Genomic DNA, 27,345 nt, shown 5'->3' with positions numbered 1-27,345 from the left:
GAAGGTCAGGCTTCACTGCATTAATTTTGCTGAGTCTCTTTGTTATTTATAACAAACAAGGTCATTTATTTTCATTTCCTTGTTTCTAATTGCATGCATCTCCTTTGGAGTATGAACTCAGTAAACAGGTGGCTGAAATGCTGGGGAAAATGCTTGAAGCTGTTCCAGAAAAGAGGGCATGTCCCACACTGGTAAAGCAATTTGATGAGTTAGAGGTTTAGTCATAGCAGGATGTGCACCTGCTTGAAAGCAAACACGCTTCTCTTTGGCACACACAGATACATGCAAATTAAAAGAGATTATTTCACTCTGAATGGCGGGTTGACATTTGTTCAAATTTAACATTGTATATTTTAAATAAAGCCTTGGTGTATATTAGGGAAATACAATCTCTTTTCAGCTGCTTTTGATTTTTTTTCCGCTTCTCTTTGATGAGTATTACAAATGAATGATATTTCTTCACTATCTGAGCCTACAGAAAGAGTACATCTCCGGAGGACAACTTTATCAGGGAATCTTTATGATGAGAACTATCTCCATGCACTGAAAAAAAAAGATGGGATAAGGAAAAGCTAGGATGTTTGACTGAGAAGGAATAAACCAGATCTTAAATTTTTAATTCTAAAATGAATTCCCACAAATTAAAGGGCATTCATTGGAGTGATAGTAATGTCTTTTTCATCCAGTAAGACCCATGTTTCCAGGCACCCCAAATGGAACCTCTAAATATATTAATGGAGCTTTTGCATAGGTAGTTATTGAATTTGTGCTTGAAAGTACAGGCACTATATGGCCAAATATGTGGCTGCTTTGTTCTGAAAGATGATATACCTTATGGACTACCTTGATTTTGGGGACAGTTTGGAATATAGCAGGAAGCAGTAATTGTCTGGCATGATGTTGTTGATAGTTGAGGAGTCCAGGGCTGAATCCATAAGGGAAAGAGTTTTTTTTAAGCAAGATCCTCTATTTCCCCCCAAAATGGGAAGCACCATGCCCTATGTCTGTAGGCTCTGTGGAGAGCACTGAGGCTTAAGAAACTGTGTCTGAGCAAGGGGAAAATGTGTGAGGAAAGCTGAAGAGATGGACGTGCCATTCCAAGGTACAATTGTTTTGTCCATTTTCTAAGATTGGGCATATGGGGGACATTTGGAGGAGGCTCTGCAAGGTCATGAATCCCCCTGTCCTCCCCGTCATTTGTCTGCAGATTATTTCCTAAAAGTGGGGCAGGGAAGGCAATTTGGTTGTAAGGATTGTCTACAGCTTTCATTGTTTAGGATGCATACTGTAGCCTTTCTATGAGGAGATTACTGTCCTGGGCTTCTCTTTCCTTGCATATGAAAATACACTTTGTAATTTCAGGGAGAAAATAACTTTAAATGGTATGTTGGAGGAAAGAAAATATTTTGTATCTCTAAGATAAAAATCCAAAACCTTTCTGCAGGAAAATATTTGTTTCTTGAATGTAATTATAAATGTCATTGTACATTTTTCCTGACTTCAATGCTTATCTTGAAGAATTCAGTGAAAATAAATTGTTTTCATGAAAGCAGAGAAGCCATTTGATAAACACACTGTCTCAGAAAATTGTTCCTGAAGCAGAGGTCGTTCTCTCGCCTTAAAAGAAAGAGAATATGTTTTACAAAGCAAGCCAGGCAGCAGAAATAAGCATTTTTTGTTTCAGTCAATTCATTTTAAAAAGCAATGTGTAAATCACATGGAAAATGCTGCATTGATTATTTTGAGTGCTGTAGAACCCTAGAATAAATGGAGTTGAAATGGACTTATATCAAAGAACATTGCATTTAGAAGCAAGTCGGAGTATTATTTTAGTACTGATTTTTTAGATTTGGTTTGTGATCAGATGGTTTATTAAATATTAGCCATTCATGGAAACAAGGGCTGATTCTTTAAGAACAGCTTGGCACACACTGTTTATGAGCTTGGGGAAATAGCCTAGAGTACTGGGTGAAATCTGTCTTCAGCTTTTCAATGTTGAAAACCCAGCCCATTGAAGCATCAAAAATGAGAGCTCAGCTCTATAAACTGAATGTAAGTCCCCTGAATGAAAGTATAGCAGTTCATTTTGGAGGTGTTATTGTGGTCCCTAGGTCACACTTCCAGAAATCTGTTTGTTAATTTTTAATCTGATGAATTTATGTATGTGTCTATTATTAAGTCCCAAATTCTATTGTACAAGTACTTATTAAAAAGTGGTTAATTTTTTTTAAAATTCTCAGCTAGAATTAGCTGCTGTTAATACTGGAGTTATTAATATACTCTCAGAAGACTACATCATTAATTAGGAGACCTAAAGGATAACTAATGCGTCCCTTGGAAGTCTACTTCCAGTATGGATCTGATCTGTCCAAATAAAGCTGTATGTCTACAGACCTATCAAATGTGGATAAATTTTTGTATATCTTCACATATTCTCTATTATTAGTCACTAATTATTCTGTGTTATAACCTGTGCTGGTAGAAGGTGATGTTAATATCACAATAAGGCTCCACACCCTTTGAAAGGGACATGAGAACAGCAGCATTCTTAAATAATGATTTTTATTTCTAAGGCATGACTGTAAAACTATACATTGCTGAAATCTTGGCAGTGTCTTGTCAAGTCCTTCAGTAGCTTCCAAGCGATGACCAAAAGCCCATACCTTCCACTCCCACCAGCAAAAGATGTGCATTGCGGTCACTGAGAGTATCTACAACCACTTCTGCTGGGGCACTGCTCCTCATATCTCCCCAGGGTACCATGCAGGCTCTCAAGGGTAAGATGCCTTCTCTCTGGAGAAATCCAGTATTATTGCATTAAACCCAGAACATCACAGAAAGGTATTTTCTTGATCACTCCAGGAACACCACCACATCCTTGTTTAGATGCTTTATAATAAAATGTATGCACCTGAGATATATCAGAGGTCATATAGCTATATGGTGTATATTTCAAATAATTGTGTATAGAACACTGGATGAAATTAAAACTGAAAAACATATATGAGTGAATCTGGAGCAGATACAAGGATTAAATGTAATTTTTTCACCTAGAAATACTCTTCACCATATCTCACTATGACTTTTCAGATAAGTTTCATTAAAGTAATTTTTATAGTAATTAGATTTGATTCTACTGAAAAATGAAAGTTTCTGCCTGACAAATTCCTTTAGACTAATACAGAAATTTAAAGAAGAATTTGGATTGCTGAGATGCGCATGTTTTTCTTTCTGTAGACATTGGCCTTGTAAATTCCCTTTAAAAAGTAGATGCCAGCAGCTTTTTTCCCCCCTCTTTCAATAACTCTTTTAGTTTAAATTCAACAAATGTATGAATGTGGAGAGGACCCAAGGGGAAAAACAAACAAACAAACAGAAACATACCACATGGCTTCCATAGCTTTATATTGACAGATGACATAAATGGAATATATAGAGATATATACAAAAAAATAGATATATACACACACATAAACACACGAGCCATCTCTAACCAAGTTTTCCTGTCTTGCTTTAAAATGGCATCCCTGGAAGAAGGAAATACATTGCAACAGTTACTTAGTTTCAGTTAAAGCTTTTGTTCTTCAATGCTAATTTAGAAAGAACACTGTTCCAGTCATTGTTCTCTTAAATAAGTTAGTTTTTATTTTGCTGGACAGTTCCTTTTCTGTTTCAGTACTGCAATCAGTTTGTTTTTCAGCGTGGTCTTTATCTCACCATAACTGTACAGGATACTGTAACACTGCAGTCAATAGCAACAGGATATTCACTTTGCCAAAAAGTAATCCTATATTGTCCATTACACACCAGTTATTTTGGAGGGTTGTGATATACTTTCTTTAAAGCAGCATAGTTCAACAGTATTAGTGGTTGTCTCTGCTCTGTAGGCAACTCAAATACTTGGTTTTCTGCTAGAATATGGTTAAAATTGTCCTATGTGAGTTGAGGTGGTAAAATACTCCAGGGAAGATGAGAGACTTCAGCAATTCACAGAAATATCAAAGCAGGCATATGTCAATGTTTGAAAAGTTTAATAATTTTGTTTTTCGCAGTTTCACAAAGTAATGCATTTCCTGACTTGGGCCTGAAAGAAATAGAATTTTCACACACCAAAACTTTCAGTTGTGATTTTTTTTTCCTGCAATGCTCAATACTTGTATTTTGAAATAATTATTTGTATTTTTAAGGAATGACTACTAAAATTACTTTTTTTAAAAAAATCCTTTGATCTATGGTTTTCTAGATGCAGCAACTGAAACAAAGAGAAGGTAAACGATCATCTGGCAGACAAGCACTAGACTCCCGCTCCCCCAATTATTTGGCTGCTCCCATCTGCTGGGTGACATTCCCTCCTTCACTGCAGGAAACATGGTCAGTTACTAATAAGTGTTTATTGATCTCTGCTTGAGATACTTGCTGACAAATGTAGATATCAATGTATATTTGACCTGAATTAATGCTAAGAACAAAATTTTTTTCTTTACTGCCTCATTTATAAAAGATATTCATGCCTGCATGATCACTTATAAATGCCAGATGACTCTACAACCTGATGAGAAGGGGACTTCAGTGAGATAAACCCTAATGAATTAATATCCTGTTAACTGTACTTTTTCTTAGCCAAAATTTGACAGTGTAGTTGTTGCTTTGAGGGGTAAGTCAAAATATGATTGATTCTCAGCAGCTGTACTTGATAAGTAGAACATAGGTCTAATTCAAAGTCCATTGCAATCACGTAAAGGGACTTCCTATTAATTCTGAGAGGCTTTACATGATTTTCTAAACCAGACCTGGTTGATACTCAATTTTCCTTTTCTCCTCCTGTATTCCATCCTTTATGTTTTGTGCCCTTTCACCCTCCGCATGTGCTCTGGGAGGAAGGGGCTAAGATACTGCTCCTTAACAGGTGACATCCAGGATGTTGTATTCTCTGATCTCCTCTTCCTCCCAGTTCTTATAGGAGCCGATAGATGTGACCCTGCAGTGTGAAAATGAATGTCAGGTCTTTTTTAATGTTGATTCTGCATTGTGAAACTGGAGCAAAGAGTCTTGGTCCAGCCTCCCAATTCCACCCCTTCTTTCCTTATTCCTTATTTTCCTGCCCCCTCTCATGTTTGTTGTTTTTGCCAGTGAGGGGACTGTTGTGCCAGAGACATGGGAATTGTTGAGTTGCAGTACTTGTGGAAGACTTGGCTGGCTATCCGAACATCTGGATGATTGAGAGCTGGTGTGTCTGCTCTTATCTCCGAGATTTCTTCCTGGCTCTGCTATTTCACAGAATCACAGGTTGGAAGGGACCTCAGGGATCATCTTAGTCCAACCTTTCTAGGAAAAGCAGTCTAGACAAGATGGCCCAGCACCCTGTCCAGACGACTCTTAAAGGTGTCCAACGTGGCCGAGTCCACCACTTCCCTGGGGAGATTATTCCAGTGGTTGACTGTCCTCACTGTGAAAAATCTTCCTCTGGTGTCCAGTCGGAATCTCCCCAAGAGCAACTTGTGTCCGTTCCCCCTTGTCCTCTCCATGTGACTCCGTGTAAAAAGGGAGTCTCCGTCTTCTTTGTAACTACCCCTTAAGTACTGGTACATGGTGATGAGATCCCCTCAAAGCCTCCTTTTCTCAAGGCTGATCTTTTACCTTGAATGTATTGAAGTCAACTATTTGTTGGAGTAAATCTCCTCCCAGTGCCTTTTACTTCTGTATAGTAAAAAGAAAGAAAATGTTACTGTGCCTCTGGTGCTGTATCCCTGTTACAGACTGGGAAGCTGACACAGGGTTTGCGAAGTAGTTTGCAGAGGCTGTAAAGGTACCAGCTAAAGATAAAGCAAATAAGCCGTAACCATTAAACACATTCCCTTGCTATGTCCTGGTACAAAGAAAAGGACTCGCCAGGCTCGTGTGGCAATCAGCTAGGCCTGGAACATTAGTATTTACATGTGCAAGTAGAAAGGTTTCTGGGCAGCAGTGAGAATTTGTCCATGCACGCTTTTGAGCTTGTATATGACCAATTCACTCTGATAAAACTTCTGCTCTTACATCAGAGAAGCAGTCTGAGTGTTCTTAATGGCTTTTAAAATTGAATTGTGATGATGAGTCAGAAGAAAGTATAGCCGAAGATGGAACAAAGTCACAGTTTGTGTGTTACTGCCTGAATCATAATTGTTGGCATTGGTAGGCATACATTCATATCTTTATGGAACAGTGCTTTTCAAAAAGTTTCTTTGAAATAAAGGCTGCTCAGGACCAGAGAAACTACTGGAATACTCCGCTTACTGTAGGTAGATGCTTACTTTTATTAAACCAGCCAAAAAAGGGGAATGCTTACTCAAAATTGCAAATATTTCATATTTCCAACTGCTCTGACAGGAAAAAAAAAAAAAGAATTCCAAAGCCATAGTTTGAAGGACCTTAAAGAGAATGGCTTGAGAGAAGAATCTGTTGGATTCCTTTCAAGCAAAATGTACAGAAAGGTATAAATACCTGGGCTCATATTCTATCATTAATGTACTCCTGAGATAAATACATTGTTACTAACAAACAGATTTGACATCATGTATAGGGATTTAAAGTGTAGCAGAGATTACTCAACTTATTTAATAAACTACATTGAAGAGGTATTGAGAAAGGAAAACACACATGTCTAATTTTTTAATTTGTAAAATTCACGCTGGCACAATATCACATGAAATCTAATATTTTGTTTAAAAAAAAAAACAAATTAGCATATATGTCCTAGTTTCTCTTCTGGTTTTCTTTAAATCACTCATTAATGTCACTGCAGTCTTACTAGTTCTGCAAAAGATTTACTTTGGGCACTTAGTAGAGGTGCCAAAGCTAGACTATAGTCAGGAACAGGATTTTTTTTTTTTTTGGAGGTATCACCAAATTTCTATATTTTAGTTTCATAATTGTATAAATAGACAGTATTTCAAAACTTTTCACCAAATAAAGTTTTGGGGGTGTTTTTCCTAGCTGGAATTTAATTTTTTTTTTTGTAATGCTGACTTATTCCATTTCAATTTTCCATTAGCTTCTGTGCCAGTGATGTCAAGATGAAATATTTTGGGGTTTCCCTACTATGCTTGTTCTTTTATTTTCAGAAGAAATGTTAGAATATACTATGTTGGAAACAGATATTCTATCACAGTACTTAAAATCATCATTATTTACACCACCATTACTTGCCTATCTTCTGAGTTTAAAACCTGTAACCCAGAGGCGGTAGTTGCCCACCCACCATGGCACCTTGTGTGCCTCCCGCCTGCCACCCCTTGCTCTACAGGCAGGTGTTTCTGGCTCTGGAGTGGAGGCCACTGCCAAGGCCGCGGGACAGGGGGTAAGCTGGGCTGGTCAGCCTGGGGTGTGGCCCGTCGGGCAGCCGTAAAGCCCCTTGCCAGCCAAGGCAGGAACACTGCAACAGCCAAAGAGCTTTGTAGGCCATGCGCTGCCCAGAAGCCATATATTGTATAGGTCTGCAGCCCTTCAGCGGCTCCTTTCAATATGAGAACAGGACCAAATCCTAATCTTGGAATCATTTGCTGCTCATCCCTCACTGAAGCAATTTCCCTCTGAACCAACAGGAATTTACTTCCAGATTTTGTTAAAGGTATAGAAAACCACAGCAAGGCAGTCTGGAAATGCCCATATTATATAGCAGGTACCTCAGAACTTGGTGCCAACAATCTGTTCCTGTACCTGAGAATCTGCTTATTCTAACTTTTACACTTGGGTTTACAGAAATGTTTGTCACCCAGTGGAGGAAACAAAGCACATCTTACTTTATTAACCTCAGTTGAAATGTTGAAATGAGTTTGCTATGTCTATACACTACCACTTTTCTGTCACTGCTTTGGAGGAATACTCAAATGCAACATTGCATTCTGAAGCAGATTCAATGTCTTTTTATTTCTGAACAACTTGTTTCTCTCAGAAGCATAAATAATTTTTGCCACAGGTATGGGTTGTGCCTGTGTGAACACTGTGCTGTCTGTTCCTGAAGCATTTCCCTTCTAGCAACAAAGTAGATCTTGCAGTTTTTTCCCTTTGGTTAAAAATGGTTGACACAATGAGTATGAAATTGGATTAAGTATTTGACGGAATATGCCTGTTTTCTTTTCTACCAAGGCATTTACCTGTTCCTAGATATTTTTTTCTAGAAAGTTAAATTCTAAATACTCCATATAAATACTGATGTGTATCTGTGCTATGTTTAATTCTGCTCTTAGTGCAAAACGTCACTTTAGAGATCTTTCTTTGCTTCAGACTGTGATGCCTCAGGATCAGTACCCTGAACAAGGGTGATGTGGTGTCTCCTGTGCTGGAAGGAGCTACTTGTGTCACCATAAATATCGAAAATAAGGTTTCTAGGAATGGAGTTGGGAAGATGTTCCCTTTCTACATGTTGTAGCTGTTGACTGGTTTATGGTTTGCTCCCAATCTATCTAGGCAGTGCAAAATCACGCCTGGACATGAGGTTTGAGGCATTAAGCCCCCGAGGAGCAGGCTTCTGTCTGAACTGGGACCCAGGATGTCTGTCCTCGGCAGCCACAGCAGAGATGCATGGACCTTTAGAGAATGTCTTGCTGGTGTTGTACAGCTAAACCTTGTATATTTGCATTGTCATTGCTATTTTGCAACCAAATGGAGTAAACTAAAGACAGGCTGGGGTGTATAGTCAGTTGTATTACAACTGCACAGGACTCAGCCCTAGACCTAAAAGGCAATTCTCTCCCTGTCATGGGAGCCTTGAGTCAAGTGCACGTTTTCAACCTCCTTCCTCACACCTTGTCTGCATGGCACAAGTCATGAGGAGGTTAAATGGCCTTTGTACTGCTTTAGTGTTTCCTCCAAACGTTCTGGAGCAAGATTTTGGGTCAGGAAAGCTCCACTCAGGGTAGCAGATACAGCTGGTGCAGCACATATGACTGACTAAACAACCCTGGATTATTAGCAGATTGCTTTGAATCAGCATCCAGTGACTTTGAGGCTTCAAGAAGGCTTCTGTGGAGCAAGCTACTATGTTTTGAAGTCCTGCTCTTGACAGCACACTAGACAAACCTCCTTTTTCTGTCACCAGCCTCAGGCAGCAAGGCAGCGGTGTCAATCCATAAAGTGCATTGCCCCCCCCAAAAAAAATTAAAAAAAGAGAAAAGTGGTGGGAGCGGTGAAACTTCCTCGCCCAGAGCCTTTGAGACGGGAGGGCAGCCGCGGTAAGGGCCGGCGGCCGCTCCCGGGCGTGCGTCGTTGCGGCCCGGCACCGGCCGCCGGGGGCGGCAGCGGGCGGGCGGCGGGAGGGGCGGCGGCGGGGCGGGGAGGGGCGCGGGCCCGGTCGCTCCTCCCGAGGAGCGGTGCCAGCGCGGCGCCGGCTCCGTCGGCACTTCGCCCCGCGCTGCTCAGCCCGTCCCGGCCAGCGCAGCCCTGTTGCACCGACCCCAGGGCAGCCGCCCCCGCCCCGGCGGCCGTGACACCGCGGTGCTCCGCTCCCCCGGCCCCGCGGCGGTGACGGCCCCCCCCCCCAACACCCTGCCTTTGTCAGCGGTGCGGGCAGGCTGCGGCGGGCAGCGGCGGTCGGTCCGTCTGTCCGCGCCGGGCGCGTGGCTCCTTTGTGTACAGCAGCTGCTCCTGAATGCGGAGGCAAAGCCCGTGGCTTGGCACTGAGCTTTTAAAAACCAACAACCCTCCCTTCCTCCCCTCCTCCCACCGAGGCGGACGGGCACCCACCTGGGCTCCGCCGCCCACCTCCTCTCGTCTCTCCCTCGTCTCTACCTTGTTTACCTGCACTTTTCCGCCGTCTCTCTCCCTCGCCGTCCCTCCCGGCCCTTGTTCGTCCCCGCTCCTCGGGAAGGCTCGGCGCTCCGCAGCCCCGATCCCTCGGCGATTTACCCGCGCCCCAGCCCCGGGGAAGGCACCTGAAGGTGGATCTATTAAACCTCCCGACGGTTTCTCCAAGTACACTTCTTGGACAAAAGCACCGGCATGGATGTAAGATTTTACCCGGCTGCGGCGGGCAGCTCGCTTCCCGGAGACCCCTCCAACCTGGACTTTGCCCAGTGTTTGGGTTACTACAACTACAACAAGGTGATTATTCCCGCGGGTGTTAATTCCTCGCGCTGCACCGGGGCCGGTTCCCCGAGAGCCGAAGTCTGGGCTCCGCCGGGCGGGGGAGGCCGGGTGATGCCCGAGGCGGCGGGGCACGGCGGCGGGTCTCTGCGGGGCGGCGGGACGCCCGTCCCCGGGAAGGGGGCCGGCGGCGGCTGGGGTCGCCCCGGGGGATCTGCCCGCCAGGCCGCCGCCTTGGCCCGGCTGTTGGGCGCTTCGGTCCGGTCCCAAACCTCGAAAGAACCGCTAGTAACTTCAGGGACCCGCGACTCCGTCCCCGCCGCGGCCGGGGAACAAAAGGCGGCTCTCCCGAGCGCGCAGCCGCTCGCCGCTCGGGCCCGGACTTGCAGAAGTTCTCCCTGGGCTGGAGCCCCTGGGGGGGCTCCGGCAGAGCCCTGGGGGGCTCGGGCGTCCCTGCGAGGGAGGGCACGGCGTGCCTCCCGCTGCTTCCCGATCTCGGACCGTTCCGGCTCCGTTCCGGCCGGTTTCTAACTAAAGGATTATACCTAACAGGATTATCTGAAAGTACATCAGCTGCCAGCACGGGGAGATAACAGCCGTTGTGATTTGGCGAGGGTTGTCAGAGAAGTTACAGCATCACTTCTGGCTGTTCGCACCTTCTCCGCGCTGTGCGTAGTTCACGGAGTAAACCTTACGGCTGGAAGCAATAGTCGTTTCCCAGTGGCTACCATCAGTTACAAAAATATGTTTTAATAATACAGGATGATTTGTTTCACAAATTACCCAAATCTCGGAAAGGCAAAGTTAAGGATGACGCTGTGACTCATGCTATTTTGAAAAAGACTTAGCTGTTTGCGCTGTGATGTGTCAATAGTACATTGAGCTATTAGCACTGGGCCCTCACACATGCACATAAAGATCCCTTTCACACTGTGTTTCTTCTGGTGCTATGTTTGTCCAACCTCTGGGGCCTTTTGTGAGGCACTCTATGAGATGCTGGGGAAAAGAAGGGTGCTACGCGAAGTCTAAACTTGTGTTAAAACCTGGGTGTGGTTTTTTTTTTTTAGAACCCTTTCCAAATGAGTAGATAAAGTTTGAACTACAAAGATCACTTTAAGAGGGAGAAATAATGTGTATTCAAATAAGGAGCTTCAGTAGCTGAAGAAAACTTTCTCCTAGAGAAATGGCTTCTAAGTAGAGCTCACGAGTGTACTTTTCTGTTGCTGTTTACGGTAACCTCTATCTCAGCTGCTGTGATGTTTAAGTTTGTCAGTGCTGATGCGGTGGCTGCCTCCCTGGTCGAAAGGCGCAGATGTACTTTCACTGGAGATGCAGAGCAGCGTTCCGCTGGAGCGTCCGCAGCCCCTGCCTTGCGCATGCTCTCTGTGCCCAGGCATTAGCATGCTGCTTTGTTAGTACTTAATATAGAAAGACACAGGAGCATGAATTAAAGATGAAATATCAACCTTAACTTCGAATGCTGCTAAGGACTTCAAGAGCCCTAAAATGCATAGTAAATATTCGCTGCTTTCTGATATGCCAACTAATTTTGGAAACTTGTAACGCTTACTGACAGCAAGCTTACTGTAGATTTCACTTATTCAGTAACTTTATTATGTAATGCATGGCATGCATTTTTTCAGGCTCTGTTACAGGTTACTGTGCAGGTTTTTGTTGGTTTTTTTTTTTAATATCCAAAATCTTGAATGTCTTCCAAAAAGCGGGTTTTTTTTTGTGTCCATGAAGTGGCTGCAAATGCACAGTTATATATAACCTTTTGACTGTATTTCTCTTCATTGTACAATGAGAACAGAGCACACATTCAGAAAAAGTCAAAAGTAACTAACTTTTGACCTATTCAAAAATGCATTTCAGTTGCTGTGCTCCTGAACATAATTTTGGCAAGTATCTGTAGGCCAGGCTTCCAATCTGCAGCAGAAGATATTTTAATTAACAGAGTGCAGCTCATGATGCGTGTGTCTTATAATAGATATCTTTGTATGCAAAAGGCCTGATCCAGGGCAGACTGACACACGTGAAGCTGTGTTGCTGTTGCTGTGAGCTCTTCTTTGGCTCAGCTGGGAAAGCAGCAACATGGTGTACAGGTGTTTCAAGGATGGAAGAGGAATTTGTGAATGAGTTCCTAGAAAGAAGAATCTTAACTGTGGTAACCTAATGTTATTTTCTGCATTGTTTATAATCTATAATTATAGGAATCATTGTAAGGTTTGTTGGGTTTTCTTTTTTAAATTGTTCTGGAAAAAGAGTACATTTATTTTGAAATATTTCTTCCCTCCCTCGTTTTCTATCCCTTCTGTCCTTTTCCCTGTGTTCCTATGGAAAATAAATGATTACTCTTTTAGGCACTGGGATGTCCAGAAGGCATAGAAAAAACGAGTTGAAATATTTACTCTGCTGAAGTAAATGGGAGAGCTGTTATTGATTTCATTGGGGACAGTATTTCACCTCAAGTCTTTCTGAAACTCATTTGAGTATCCTGCTCACTCATCCATGCCTGCTTCATTGTTAGGAGCTGAATCCATATTCTCCTTGTGACAGTGACATTGCTTGTGACAACTGCCAGGAAGCAGGAAGTGTGATGGCAAGAGTAAACACGTTGCATGGTTGTATGTATGTGCAAAAGGAGAATTATTTATGTGAAAATATTCTCAGGATCATTAAGAAAGAGTTGATGGCGTATGGCCTACCTGTGGAAAACTGTACCTTGTATCACAATGTCTGAAAACAATTAAACTTAAAGCCTTTTAGTGTAAACGCGTTGCACTCTGCGAGACAATGCTGTCTTCCACCTGCATGCTTTAAACAGGTTTTCCCAGGACTGTGTGGTTTTTTTCCCTTTTGCGGGTACAGCACTGGCAAAAGTGTGGCAGACTGACCCATGAATCTCCAGGCAGGCCATGGGATCTCACGTTGCCTGGTGAGCAAGGGACTAGCAGTGGGAGGGGGATTGCAGCAGCAGGAGTCCTGCCCTTGTAACCACATGTGCTTGGGAGCTGTCCTGGCCCATACCTGCAGGTACCCTTCAGTTGGATTCCTTCTCCACAGCTGCTTTTTAACAGCAGTGTCGTGCTTTCGAAATCGGTTGTCAATACTGGATATTCAGACTTAAGGGTAAGGTATGTAATTTTGGGCTTTTTTTTTGGGGGGAGCAATGGTTTTGAGTATGACAGGCATTTGAAAAGGGACTAAAGTACATAAGTATCTCTGCCATTATGTTAAGTACAGCAGCTTCTAGAAGATTCCAGATTGGGATTATTTTTGTTGAGATGTTGTGCAACATCGTAAGCACATGTAAAGGGCAAAAGAGGAAGTAAAGACACAGAAATACGGTGATTTGTCCAAGGTTATGCAGTCAGTCACTGACATAATCAGGGCCACGACCAAGGTATTCTGAGATTCAGTCCAGTGGTTTATGCTGAATCTCATTCACTCTAATAGGATTACTTACATGTTTAAACTAAAGCATGTGCTTAAGTGTTTTGCTGGATCAGGGCCATATTTGATAAGTTGTCAGTGCTTGTGTGAGAGTACATGACTTGACCCTGCATGTGTCTGGCTGGTGGTGGTTCGGGATAACAACGATCCACCTCTACTCACAGAATTGCATGAGTGAAATCATGGTCTGCCTTTTTCTGGAAGAGTCCTGCTGTGGTGTACTAAAAAACATTCACCAAAAAGATAGCTATAAAAATTACAGAAAGTTGAGGGAGACCAGCTGTTGTAAACCATTCTGCTTCTGTTTTGAACCTTTCTATGGTTCTGCAGGTAGAGAATGATTTTGGTTGTTTGTTATGGTTGAGTAGTTTTTCTGAACAAACTTTTTCACTTTTTGAGTAAATTACATGTCTTGTACTAAAAATATTTAGGGAACTACTATTCATCGTAGCAAATACTTTTTTTTTTTTAATTAAAGGAACCATAATTCTTATAATGCAGTTTGGAAAAAGGAAAACTCCAAAACCTAAACACATACAGCTCAGTCCTTGAGTTATCATTATATTCAATTCCAGAATCCTTACTTCATTATTTAGCTGTGTCTACATTTCATAGTGTTTATCTCTTCTACACAGATTGTCCTTGAAGGATACAAATTTCAGACATACATACATTAATTTAGGCACTAGCATACATATGTGTGAATGTCAGAGCTTGATGTTTTTGGCTGAAATATTTTGCATTTTACAAAGGAAGCTCCAGAAGGTTATCTTGTTCTTCCAGAGGTAAAGTGAAGACAGCAGTAGTTTAGTAGCATGCTAAACTGGGGCCATAAGTAATTTCTATTAGCGTGTGTTGTTAGGAAAAAATGGATTACAGTTATGCAAATGATTGAAAATTACTCTTCTTGCAAATTTAGTGTGGCTATATATGTGTAGGTTTTTCTTTCATATAGCAGATGGTGAGAGATAATGGGTGCATGTATTCTTCTAAGATAGAAAGCTCTGTGCTTGCTCATCATCTGCCCTGCATATATGCTAGTTTACTTCTGGGCTCTGGTCTGATGCGGCCAGGGTAGTCTCTGGTGACTGGAAGATGATGTGTGCTGTGGTCATGTGTGTACCTACGGTTTGACCATGACAGAGGTAGCCCCAGGGGATGGGAGAGTAGCAGAAAGCACCAAGGAGTTCCCACAAAGTAGGGAGTAGAGATGCATAAGCAGAGACACAAATATGGGTCTTGGTGGAGACAGTTTAAATAAGGGATGGGGAACTTTCTGTTGCAGTATCAACTCAGTGAATGCCATTTTATCTTCAGTATTTCCCTTTCATCTTCTGGCATATGTGGGAACTGTGCTGAACTGCTTCTTTCCCAGAACAGCCCGCCTCTGACGTCTCAAAACCTGTGCAGGCAACTACTGCTGGCGAGCAAAAAAGTTCCCAAAATATTTGGCTGTCCAATCCAGCACTAAAAATGTTGGATATATAATTCCCAGTGCTTAGAAGAGGAAGTGCAATGATCAGATGAGTATGTTCACATGAATACTATTATAATTTGTATGATCACCATGGCTTCCATTATGTTGTTTTTCAGGATCAGTCATCCCACATGTGTCATGATGTACTTGAAGAGCCGGCTTTGAAAGGAAACCTCTGTATGCCAAAGGCAGAAACTGTACAGAAACCTATGTTGCTCAGAATGAGCATGTGTAATGGTGATACTAATTGGATTATGCAGTGTACATTTTTTGTTGATGAAATAATGCAGATCCTATACTGAATGAACCATTTGTTATCAAGACATAGAGAGTTGGTTGTATATAAAGTATACTTAGTAGAAGTCAATTTTAAAAAATATACTTTAGGTGTTTTCATTACAGTGGGTTACCATGTGTTAGTAAGATACTTGTAATAATGTGCAGTAGTAGATTAAGAGTTTGAGTTTAATGCTTAGAGGTAATCTGGAGTACTTGTGGTATGTTTGGAAATTACTAGTGGGTGTGTTTTAAAATAATGATAATTTACAGTCACAACTCTGGTGCATGCATACCATGGACATGGATACCCACTCACATGTCTGGCTTTAGAGTGAGGGAATATTGACCTAATCTGCTGGGATGACAAGAGCCTCATTCCCATAGTGTTGCCTGCATCAAACATACTTCATGCAGAGGTACCAAGTCCCACCTAGCCCTATAAGGAAATATTATGAATTTGTAATAAAATCTAAAATAGAAACAGAGGAAATAATAGGTTATATTCTTTGGCGGATATGAAATGAAAGTAGCTTGCGTTAACTGTAAATTGTGTGACTCATTTGTTGCGTTTTTTTTGCAGTGTCCAGCAAGGCGAGGCCAATCAAACTGTGACCTTTGGGTTATCCTGCAGGCTTTTATTAAATTTAGAGTTAATACATGTTTATATATTTGTTGAATTCTGACACTCCTTAAAAACCTAACTAATGCTATTGAATGATGATAATCTAATTTAAGGGGAGAAGACTTTGTACAGCACTACTCCTACCTTTTAATCTGTAATCACATTTCCGCTGCCGTAAAATTGAGTACTGTTATACAGACCTAATGGCAGGGTTGAATTTTCAAATGCTTCAAACTCTTATCTGATAGCCGTCCTCTATGCTGTTACCTGTCTGTGTGATGTAGTTATAGAGTGCCAGTCACCATAGTATCTTTGCAATGATTGCTACCAAAATTGAGAACTCTGAGGTGAAAATGTAATCAGGGCTTTAGATAACAATGTCATACAAGTGCCTTCTAGTCTTTGCTGCTATGTTCCGTTCAGATGAAGACTTTGATGAGATCATGCTTGCTGCCATGTTATTCATTATTTATTTTTGTAACAAGATTTCTATTTCATACCTTTTCAGCTGCATGTTAGCACCTGTCAGACTAATCCAAATTCTGTTTTGAATGTATTCTCTCTGTTGGTACCTAAAACAATATATTGAAAAATACAGACATTATAGGGCTGCTGAACTAGCAAAACCAAAAAGGGAGACTGTCATTATACAGCTGGTTCTGCCACAGGTACCTCAGATATCCAAACAGATGTTTTCATGAATTTTTTCAGACACTTCATGGTAATGGACAGACAGGCTGAAAATACTATTTTCATCACATTAAAAATAACAGAGTTTTATGAGCAGGGTGCTGGAGATAAGATTGACCAGTGCTGCAGACTCAATTCTCTTGGAAAAGGTATGCTACGAAACCTAGACAATATTAGTTTTAAACAGTTCATCTAGTTTTCAGGTTTTTTTGTATAGTTCGTGTGCCAGCTATTGGCATTGGTGTTCTCCATTTCCTCCTTCGTGGCCAGTTTGCCCAGCAGCCAGCGTTTTGTTGACAAGCCCTGTATAAGTATCAAGAGAGAAAAGTAAAGCTGTCCATTCTCAAAAACTGCAAATTGAAAGTATCCCTTAATATCCCTTTAAGCTTGATTTAAAAAAAATCATGGGTAGAAAACTACTTGGAGCTTTTTTCCCCTCTAGCACTTGTATCTCAGCTTTGTTTATGCTCATTGGAGACTGATTCAATGTGGGCGTCTTTCACTTACTTATATGGGCATTAGATCAGGCCTGCCCTTGGCATTTCATGGGAGAAATTGTCATCAATTCAATGGTTTATTTTTGCTGTTGTAAGGTTATAGCCCTTCTTACTGTCTGGGTCACTATGACCATGTATTATCCTTCCTGGCCAAAGACTTGAGAGCTATGACTAAATCTTATGGAAAAGAGTGGGTTGTGACATAGTGAAGTAAAAAATGAAGGCTATGTTGGGATGAAATGCCAGTATTTGGACTGGCAACCTCTGAAGTAAGGGATCTGTTTGTCTTCTGCTTTTTTAAAATTTGTTGTTGTTGTTGGCATGACTTTATCTGCTACTGGCCGAGGTGAGAGCTGCAGAAGCAATAACATGCATATCTCACTTTCCTCATCTGCTTTATGAAGTATGTAATTGATGATTATGTAAAATCATTATGTTAAAGCAGAATATTGCTTGCATAGAGACATTTACATTTGGATTTTGTTTTCTCTATATTTGATATTCTGAAGAGTTCTGGTCAACAGGGCACCCTAACAAAAGGTTGTAAATATGTTTAAATTACCAGTATGATAGGATTTGTGGAAAATGAAGTCTACATCCAGATGATTTTGGTCACTTGAAGCAAGTTGTCTTCATCTCTCCATTTTTTTTTCTTATGAAAATTTTTCAAGAGAAACTCTTCTGTGTGTAACACTCAAAGTGGATATAGTTTACATTGTAATTCTGTAAACAGTTAATGTCAGAAAAATTAGATAGGGATCTAAAAATAAATAGTTTTAGATATGCAAATTCATAAAGTATTAGGTTTTGGGGTTTGGTTTGGTGGGTGTTGTGGTTTGTTTTTTTTTTTTTTTGCAAGGAACCCATGCATGGAAACAACCTGAGCTGTATGAATCATCCTTTCTATCCCAATGGGACAACTCCTGTATTTAAAGTGACTGATTGATATAAAGGTTTGTAGTTTCAGGATGTATTTAAACACCTTAGTGTTGATTAACTGTCTGATTTTGATATGAAAAATTGTGTTTAAAACCATGCAAAAGCCAATTGCTGCATAGTGGAATAGCTTATTTTCAGAATAGATCAAATTTTCTGCTGTTCTTTTTATGCTACTCTATAGTCATATGGTTTAGACAAATAGTTGAATTTTGAATGGTTTAGGATACTGTATTTCAGTGTTACTTTGTTATTAAAAAAAGGGCTTTTGTTAAATTGTGCTTTTATCAGTAAACTGTTTTACTGATAAAGGATTAGCAGTCCTCTATTTTTTAAGCAATTTGCTTTCTTAAATAAGAATTTGATTAGGCATGTGAAAATAGCCATTCTGTTTGCTTTAGTAGGTTAATGCTGTTACCTTTGTGGGTTCTTGGCAAGCATGTAAATGAAATGGTGATAATAATAGGTGGCCATGTAAATATGGGGATATCATGGTATTGATTTATTCTAGTGAAAAACTTGATAGTTGTGGTTTCCTACCACAACCTAACATGGTTTTTTTTCTCCTATTGTTTTGCTTGATATGGTTTGAAATATATTAACCTTACATTAAAAAAACAAAGCCTACTCTATATATGTGGCAAAATTAACAGAATTTTACAATGCATTTTCTGCTCTTTTTCACAGCAGACCTGTAAGTAAAAACAAGACTGATCTCAAGACTGTACACGGGATGCACCACAGATGTAAATAAATACATTGTGAGGTGCAAACACGAGAGCTTAACGTAGAGTTGCACTACAAGCTAATCATTAAAGTAAATAATAGTGACATTCTGTTTGTGGTTTTCTGAAAGTGTCCAGTAACTGTATTTCAAATGATAAAATGAAGTAATTTGTATCAATTTATTTTGTCCTGCCAAATAATTTACAGGAGCAGGATAAGGGATTTAACAGACGCTTCTGCTGTCCTTTCCTTCTGACATGATTAAAACCTACTTAAAGTTATCTTTATGCTGCCGTGGTGGCGCAGCTGAGACCCAAGGAGTGCATGTTGAGTGGTAAATCAGTTGTTATGTCATACAAGTCAGCCTGGCTTCCTAAATGGTGGCTTGCATCATTGCTTCTATGAAAGAGATATACCTGTTGTTTATGACATAGCAGAAGTGCTAGTAAGGAAAGCTGCCTTTGTTTTGTTCTCATACCTCTATCTAAGCATTTTTTAACATAATAGTTTGCTCTGGGATCTTGGTTGATATTTGTAAGGTGCATAGGGTATTGTATGGCTCGTTGAAAATATGTAATTGTTGTTTCAGGGATTTGACATATGTGCATTCTCAGTTCTGATGGTTGTCTTACCTTGGTCGTCTTAAAGTAATGTTTGAATCAGATGTGTGTATCAGTGGCTTCAGTGAAGTGTTTCAGTACCCCGTACTCCCCCAGTCATCATGCCTTACGGAGATGATGACTTACTTCTGAGATTTTGCCTTTGTGCAATCAGCTTTGTGGGAGGACCCTTGCAGCGTGCTTTGCGTCAGCACATTCTGTGGACAACTTTCCCATGTCCCCTTGGTTCTGCTGCCTGCTTTGGCTTAGACTTGCTGGCCGATAGCATACAGCAAAAACCTGAAATTCTTGGAGCTGCTGAAATTCTGGGGACAGAATTTCGGTTGATGTGCAGCTCTGACTGAAGAAGGTGAAAGGCGGGCAGTGCAATCTAGGGCCAAATGGAACTCAGAGGGATTAATCAAATATAATATGAAAGGAAAACATAGTAGTTCTGTTCATTAAATACCTACTCAAGTAGGCAAACCAATAGCACTTCAGTATTGGGCATACACAGATTTGTGGTATGTCCAGCGTACAGCTTGGAGACCAGTCTTGCTTTTCTACCTGTAACTCTTCTCAAAACACAGTTATAAAATTGTATTGTGAGCTTCTATGTTTATTTTGCCTCAATCTGGACTATAGCTTGCCCGGTTTAAGTAGCAAAATGTTTTTCTAAATTTAGTTGGCAAACAACTTGTGATAGGATAGCAGCCTTTTTCTGTCTTCTCCATTAGAAAGTATTTTGAGTAAGGGTAGTGAAGATTGGCTTTGGCGTCTATCAGCACAAATACATTGCTGGTGATAACATATACAAGTATGCTGCCTATCTTCCTGTATTCTTGTCTCTAGTAAACAGCAGTATTTCAAGGAAGGTCTCAGAATTTGCCCTTTTGTTAATAGTCTGGCAGAGAGTTTGCATACTAGAAAAGAATCCCGATTCTTCACTTGGTAATGTATTAAAGGGTTTTTTGATTTTTTTTTTTTTTGAGCTTTGTGTTGGTTTTTGTAAGGAAAAAATGGCAGCTGTTACTTGTAATACATGTCACTAACGAATGTTGAATCAAGAATGTGACTCTTGTACAGTCACATGTTTTTTAAAATGCAGACAATGTGTATTGGTCTGCATCAGTTGAAACAATCTTCCATGCTTGGAAAATGTGGGCAGAGGCTATTTGCTCTACAGGACACATCAGGATACGTACATCTTCTCTGGAGATCATGGGGCTCCTTGTCATCGCTTTTAACTTTTGGACCAATAATTAGCTGAATTCCACTGTAGCTCTCTGCATCATATTTCATGTTATTTGTGTGTTTATGCAGAATTATTTCTAAATATAAGTTTTTAAGGTTATTCCATCATGAGGCGTTAAGTGAGAGACAGTGATGATAGAGCTTGATTCATATTATATCTAACTGCAGGTGAACATTATGTTGTTATGCTTCATTCTCAGTGTTTCTGTGACTCAAAAATTATGATAAACACCATTAAAATACCATTACATAAATAGAGTGAATATTTAAAATGGATGTAAAAGGGTAGTCTAGAAATCATAAGAATATAATAGCTATCCATATACTTTTTGACTTGATAAGGTATTTGTAGATCTTCCGAGTTTCATTTATTCTCTTCATGAGTGAGAACTGATAGCAAGCATACACCTTGCTTTCTGCTGTCCAGATGTAACCTTTTTCTTTTAAAATAAGTATGAAAGTAAAAAAGAAGGAATAATTTCCATGGAGGAAAATAAGTTCTGGTCCTTCAGAATCATGAACTCAGATTGATACTTTGCAGGTACAGTGAGTGCAAGCAATGTACCACAAATCTGGCACAGAATTTTGACAGTGAGAAACCTTTGATCTCCTCCTTCTTAACTACTGTTTTTCCATTTCTTCTTATTTTGTTGAGTCTTACTATTTTACTTCATCTTCCACACTGCTGTGGTCAGAAGCAGACATTATATTCTCTGTTGCCAAAGGAAATGGCCATTTGTTAATTTAGAAAAAGAATAGAGAAGTGGCTGTGAAACACCTTAATGAGAAAGACGGAATGGTGTCTGGGGAACGTTGCTAAACATTTACAATTTGGGGATCGAGAATTTTCAGTCTGCCTGCGTTGCTAAACTCCCTGCAGTTTTGGATGTTGTTTGGCAGATTTGGGTGTTGTGTTTGATTTGGTGTTTGTGGTTTGCTTGTTTGTTTGTTTTTTTTTCTTTTTTTCAGGGGAGAAGAGGGTGAAAATACATGTTATTCAGATTTAAAGATTTCCTATACATTTTGGCAAACTGATCTTTGGTTCTCATTTGATCAGAAGAAAGAGAGAGGTTCATGTTTGCTTCTTCATTCAGTTGGCGTATGGCACCCAAATAGAGGAGCTCCTATCTGCTGCCTTTTTCTGAAACTCTAGTTGCCAGTGATCTGTGAATGTAGAAATAAGAAATAACAAGATTTTAGATGATGAATCTCAGTATGTATGCTAGAGCAAGGCAAGTTGCTTTATTGATCCCAACTACTGAAGTTTTCCCTGCGAAGATGATTTATGTTTATCTTAAAAAAAATCAATGAGACAAACAAACTGAACTTAATGTAATAACTGATTTAAAACATACTCAACTTTTTCTTTCTCATCCTTACTTTCTGTAATCTTCTATGGATTCAGAAGAAATGGGTGCAATCCTGCTCTTACACATATATCCTCTTTGAAGAAGAGAGATGTTTCTGCTTTTGGATTGAGCTTCATAAACTTGATGGAAAAAATTCAGCTTGGAGGGTGTATTTTGAAGTAGTAGTTTCTTGGGCACTGAACCGTTCATCTCCTAAAAGGATAAAGCCACTTCTTTGTACCTGCTGACAAAGCAAAGGAGTCAATACTGATAATATGTTATGTGGGGACAGGCTGTAATGTTGGTGAGTGTACTCTGGCTGCTGAAAAGCACCAGTTCTATCTGGCCTCTCATCCTTGCCAGAAGCAACACATTTGCCTCACTGGAAATCATAAAAATGGTCTCCAATTGGTTTTGTCTGCACTTTTACTACATAAATGAATCATCATTATGTTTTCTCCAGTATAGATGCCAAACGAAAATGAAACAAAATGCTACATTCAGTTGCTTCAAGTTGGGAAGGTCTAGATAACCTTCATCTCTGAAGTGTGAAAGAACTGACACACAAAATTGCAGCTCTGGCAACAAAGGTGGTGTGGATTTTTTTTGGTGGTGTGGTGTTTTGGTTTTTTTTTTTTCCAAATAACTACCTTATAGTTGGAGAATTGATGTTTCTTAAGAAAAGAAGACATAAGAGACTTGAAGTATCTATGCTTTAACAGTAATACTGGAAACAGCAAGGTCAGAGAGAAGACAGTGTTGTTACAGGCGTGGCTGTATACATGCAGGCTATGAGCTTAGACTTGGGATGAGAAGAAAGCCTTTTGCTTCCAGAGAAGTAAGGTGCTGAGGCAGCCTTCCTATAATAGTGGGGGCAAAGGAGTAGTAGTCACTTTTAAGCCTCTGAGTTTATGCTAAATGTCATATTCTATGGTTGGCTGAAACAGGGACCATGGGGTTGATTGTACTTTTAATCTTGTTTAATGTGGTTCTTTTAGGCTTTGTGTTTACATTCCTAAACATATGATATTAACGTTTTGTTATGCACTCTGTGATCCCAAGTGAATCTTTGATTTGGACAAGGCAACCATAGATCTGATTGCCTTACAGACTCAACACCAACTTTGGAGTTATGCATAACAGCTAGTAAAGAAAATTTGTGCCTGAAGTCTAATTTTATAGTGGAAAACTATTACAAATGAGATTTATAGATGCTAGGGAGTTACCTAGTATCTGTGAACATAGAGAGATTACTTAGTTATTCCTTTAGAAATGGTGTGCTTTTCCTTGGTGGTGGTGGGGAGGGGAAAGGTCTTTAAGTGTCTGAAAGAGGCGATGGAAAAACCCACATCTTGTAGAAGTTTGACAGTCTGTAGAAGCATGGTATCAAATTATTAGATGGTTTGTCTTGATGTGGGTGTTCTGACAGTGCACATCAGATAATCATCTGCTTCTTTACCTCCATGCTCTGCTAACTGGTAGCTACGTCAGTTCCAGGTTTCTAAAAATAATCTGGTGTCAGGCATGTGAATAAGAACTTAATTTTCAAAAAGCATTTGGACAATGGAACTAAGTAGCCCTTAAGAGAAGTATATGAAACACTTGCAAAAATTTGCAGCCCGCCTTGGTGTCCATTTGTGCTCATGAGCAATGCAAGTCTGTTTCTCTTCTCTAGAGATCATAAATTTGAAATTATGATAGTGGGTATCTTTATTTTGCTTTTAATCCATGGAGACAAAGTATTTTGTGTTATTTGTGTAAAAAGTGCCATCTGCCAGCACCATTGTAAATATTCCAGCCTAGCAGGAGTAGCTACTACAACTATTCTGTTCTTTGCAGATCTACTCCTCCACCCCAAGTCTGGACACTTAATTACTCATAGGCTGACCTGACTGGTTTGTGTGGCAAAGGGGAAACTCAGATTCCTTCATACAGTTGGTATTTTCTGCCATTGCAGAACATAGTCTCTTCATTTTTAAATTTAAGCAAGACTGTTGACAGCACCAGTTGTTTTTATATATATATGATAAAAGTGGAATTACAGTAGAGTAAATTAAGGATTAGAGTTAAATTATGGATTACTAGTTAATATCAAAGGTACATAGGTACAGCATAATTCTGTTGTTCAATCTTTCCTTGAAAAGTCCAGTTTATAATCCTATTTAGGTAGCAAATTGATGCATTTTATACAACTCCTTATATAATTTTATAGAGTATTTGTGCTTGCATACATAGTGATGAAATACCTGTTTTTGTCTAGAATTGCAAGGATACTTCTATCTTAGCTTAACTTTACTAGATCAGTAAATTAATTTAAAAGGAATTCAGTTCTAAAAGAGCTCTTGTATTAATTTTCTGCAAGCAAATTAGGAGATTTTGAGAATGCAGCATTCCCAGGAAATACACTTTCTGCTTTATCCTGTGATCTTCATTTGTTTCTGTGTTTAGTCCAGTGTACAAAAATAACAACATAATTTCTCACCTACTCGTACAGGGAAATTTCTTCTGTCCTCTATGATTATTATCTCTTTCTAATTGCTCTTATGATTTTTTTAAATATTTCTTTATCCTGTATTATTAGAAAAACGTAGGTGGCATGTTTGTTCATTTTAAACAGAGATTATTTGGTGACTTCCTGAGATGGTCCTCTGGTTGGAGTATATAAAATGGAAACTTCCTCCCGTTCATTTTCTTTGAAAAGTTGCATTAAATAAGGGTAAATCTGAGCAGAAGTTGTATGTCAACAAACAGTATCTTGAGAATTCTTCAACTAGGGCAGAACCAGTTTAGTTTTTGTTTACAAAAGAGATGGCCCAAATGAGTGGTACAATAGTCAAAGATCTAGTTAATCATATCTCTTTTTTAAAGCCTCTCAGTTGTAGCACTGAATGTGGTAGGCTGATGTTTTCGGAAGTGATCATTCGGTTGAACTGGTTTTGAGTCTCAGACTTAAGTAATTTGTAGATTAATTTCAGAAGTCCAGAAAAACTTGAAAAGTAGGAAATATCTGTTAGTTCTGAGGTTTTAAGAATTGGATGGCTCTTTCTGAACACCAGTAGCCTCATTTTTAGAGGTCTGATTATTTGCATTTGCAGCATGATTCCCTGGAAATTACTGAACTCAAAGTACTGTGAAGATTTGCTGCTTGGTTATAAGGCAGTTTGAGTGCAAAAAGCTAATTGTCAAGTTTCATTGCTGCTTTTTCTTAGTATGGCCTGGGACAAGAACATAAGTCTGTACAATTAAAGTGTGACTAAGAACCAGTAATCAATTTTTGAAAGAGGGTTCTAGCTTTGTCTTTTTTTAGAAGTCTGGGTTCATTTGTTGTTGGAGTTAAAGTTTGAAGCAGGTGGCTATAGCTGATGTAACTTTTCTTGAAAGCCTCAGTTATCTGAAGTAATAATTCTTCCTACTTCAGCTGCTTAATACTAACAGTAAGATTTTGTTTATGCTTGTGCATCAAATTGGTAATGAAGTATTTTGTCTGGATGAAAAAATGAAATATAAATTATTGCTTTTTCTTGTAAGGTGGACTTTAAAAAAGGGGCTGGGAGATCTGTGAGGCTCTCTTACTATCACAGAATCCTGAAGTTTGATGTCAGTGCATTTAGCCTTGGCCTAATATTTCAAAAAGTTTTAATGGTCTACTGGTTTGAGAGATATGGGCTGGGGTCTGACTGGCTGGGAAGCAGATCTGTTGAAAAGGACCAGTGAGTCCTGCTGCCTGGTAGCATAAATCAACAACCTGAAGCAGATTCATGGAGGGCCAGCAAGATGGTCAGTCCCTAGCATGCTTACCCTGTGAGCCAGAAGCTCAGGGAGCAGGACTTGTCCAGCCTGGAGAAGGGAAGGCTTCAGGGAACTTGACAGCAGCCCCGGCACCTGTGAGGAGATGGAGCCAGGCTCTTCACAGAAGTACATGGTGGGAGGATGAGAGGCAAAAGGCACAAGTTCAGACTGCATATAAGGGTGGGGGGGAATCCCTTTGAGGATAATGGGGTATTGGAACAGGTTACCCAAAAGGTTGTCTCTACTCTTGATGGTTTTTAAGACCTGACTGAAGACAAGCCCCAAGCAAACAGTTCCTGAATTCAGTGTGGCCTGTGCTTTGAGCAGAGGTTGGATTAGAGATCTCCTGCTGTCCCTTCCAACCTGAACGATCCTATGATTGCACAAGGTGAATAGGTAGCAAAGATTAATTTGATCCTTCTCTGTACGGTTTTAGAAAAAATGGATCTGGAAGAGTGGCATTGTTTCACCCTTTGCCTGGAAGGTCCATGTGGTGGGAGAACCAAGCACTTGTTTTCTATTCAGGACAGCTATCTTAACTCTGTTGGTGAGAGTTTGCTTTGAAGATGAAGGTCTACAATGGGAATCCTGGTCCTGGAGGGGGTGTGTGTGTACCGGTGTGAGCAAGCTGATAATTATGACCTGTCCAGAGCATATGGATTTAATACAGCCAGCTGCATACCTCTCCCTTGGTAGTTGCATATTAATTCATGACATCCTAAAAGAAATAATTTTTGTTTAGCTCCATGTAATCTTGCTGTAAGGGATTGCTAGTGAGAGCCCATCAGTTTGGTTTGGCAGATGTTACAGTATAGAAATCAGTGTTTATACACTGTTATTTCTTCCAAACTCCAGTCTGGAATATGTGTCACTGGTTCCTGTTAGCTTTTTACATGTGTGCCTGGGTTCTTGCTTCTATAATTAAGTTTTAGAGTTTCATCTTTCTTTCTTCAGAATTATAGTCACAAGATAATTCAATTATTATCCTCTATAGTACTCCCTAGAAAAATTCATCCAGAGGAAGGTAGTTCAAGCACCAGAATTTCCTGTAAACCCTGTAATTTGACACATAGAAAACCAAATCACAGTAGTTTAGCACAAATTTGGAGATATATTTTTCCTAGAAAATAAAACTTCATTGTGCACAACATTCATTGATGATGTTTCTTGAAGGAAGCGCTCTAGTTTGATGCCAGTTGCTGGTTGTGTGGAGGCTAAAGTTCTGAGGTGTAAAGGGAGTGGGGAATATGGTGAACTTTAAAATCATAGATTGAATAATCTGATATGTTTTAAAGTCCTAGTTCCAACATAAATCTTCGTGGTGTGTAATGGTACCCAAAACGTTTGTGTGCAGTACGGTATTTTGGATTATACATTTAAGACATTAGAAAAGTATTTGATTTTCAGAGGATGGATATTATAGTTATGAAAATGAAGCCCTTTGGAATGTCACATGTCCATGTCCAAACCTCTCCCCCTAATCGCTATCTGTATTATAATAGATTAAGCATTAACTGTTTAGTGCACTCTGAGAATAGAAAGTGTGAGAATCATCATGGTAGTGATTCAGATCACTATTACAAGAAAGCAGCCTAATCAAATTGCTTTGTTT

The 27,345-nt window shown here is 40.0% G+C and overlaps 1 protein-coding gene and 1 long non-coding RNA gene across 5 annotated transcripts in view; one reads left to right on the top strand and one right to left on the bottom strand.

Moving 5' to 3' along the window:
- The window catches only part of LOC142061065 (uncharacterized), a 129,072-nt gene extending 119,021 nt beyond the window's left edge, over positions 1 to 10,051 (bottom strand). For 2 of the 3 annotated variants that reach the window (XR_012662044.1, XR_012662045.1), the window contains exon 1: positions 9,775 to 9,864. This is a non-coding gene — a long non-coding RNA (uncharacterized LOC142061065). Of the gene's footprint in view, positions 1 to 9,774; positions 9,909 to 9,993 lie in introns of those variants that run through there. The other variant, XR_012662046.1, reaches the window with a different exon arrangement.
- The window catches only part of TOX3 (TOX high mobility group box family member 3), an 82,579-nt gene continuing 65,209 nt past the window's right edge, over positions 9,976 to 27,345 (top strand). For both annotated transcript variants that reach the window (XM_075101595.1, XM_075101594.1), the window contains exon 1: positions 9,976 to 10,077. In XM_075101595.1, coding sequence (XP_074957696.1) covers positions 9,976 to 10,077 — 102 coding nt within the window. The remainder of the gene's footprint in view (positions 10,078 to 27,345) is intronic.

Source organism: Phalacrocorax aristotelis, chromosome 8 (genome assembly GCF_949628215.1).
Source record: "Phalacrocorax aristotelis chromosome 8, bGulAri2.1, whole genome shotgun sequence".
NCBI lineage: Eukaryota > Metazoa > Chordata > Aves > Suliformes > Phalacrocoracidae > Phalacrocorax > Phalacrocorax aristotelis.
Note: the sequence above shows the minus strand (reverse complement) of the source record. Positions and strands in the feature narration are given on the sequence as shown.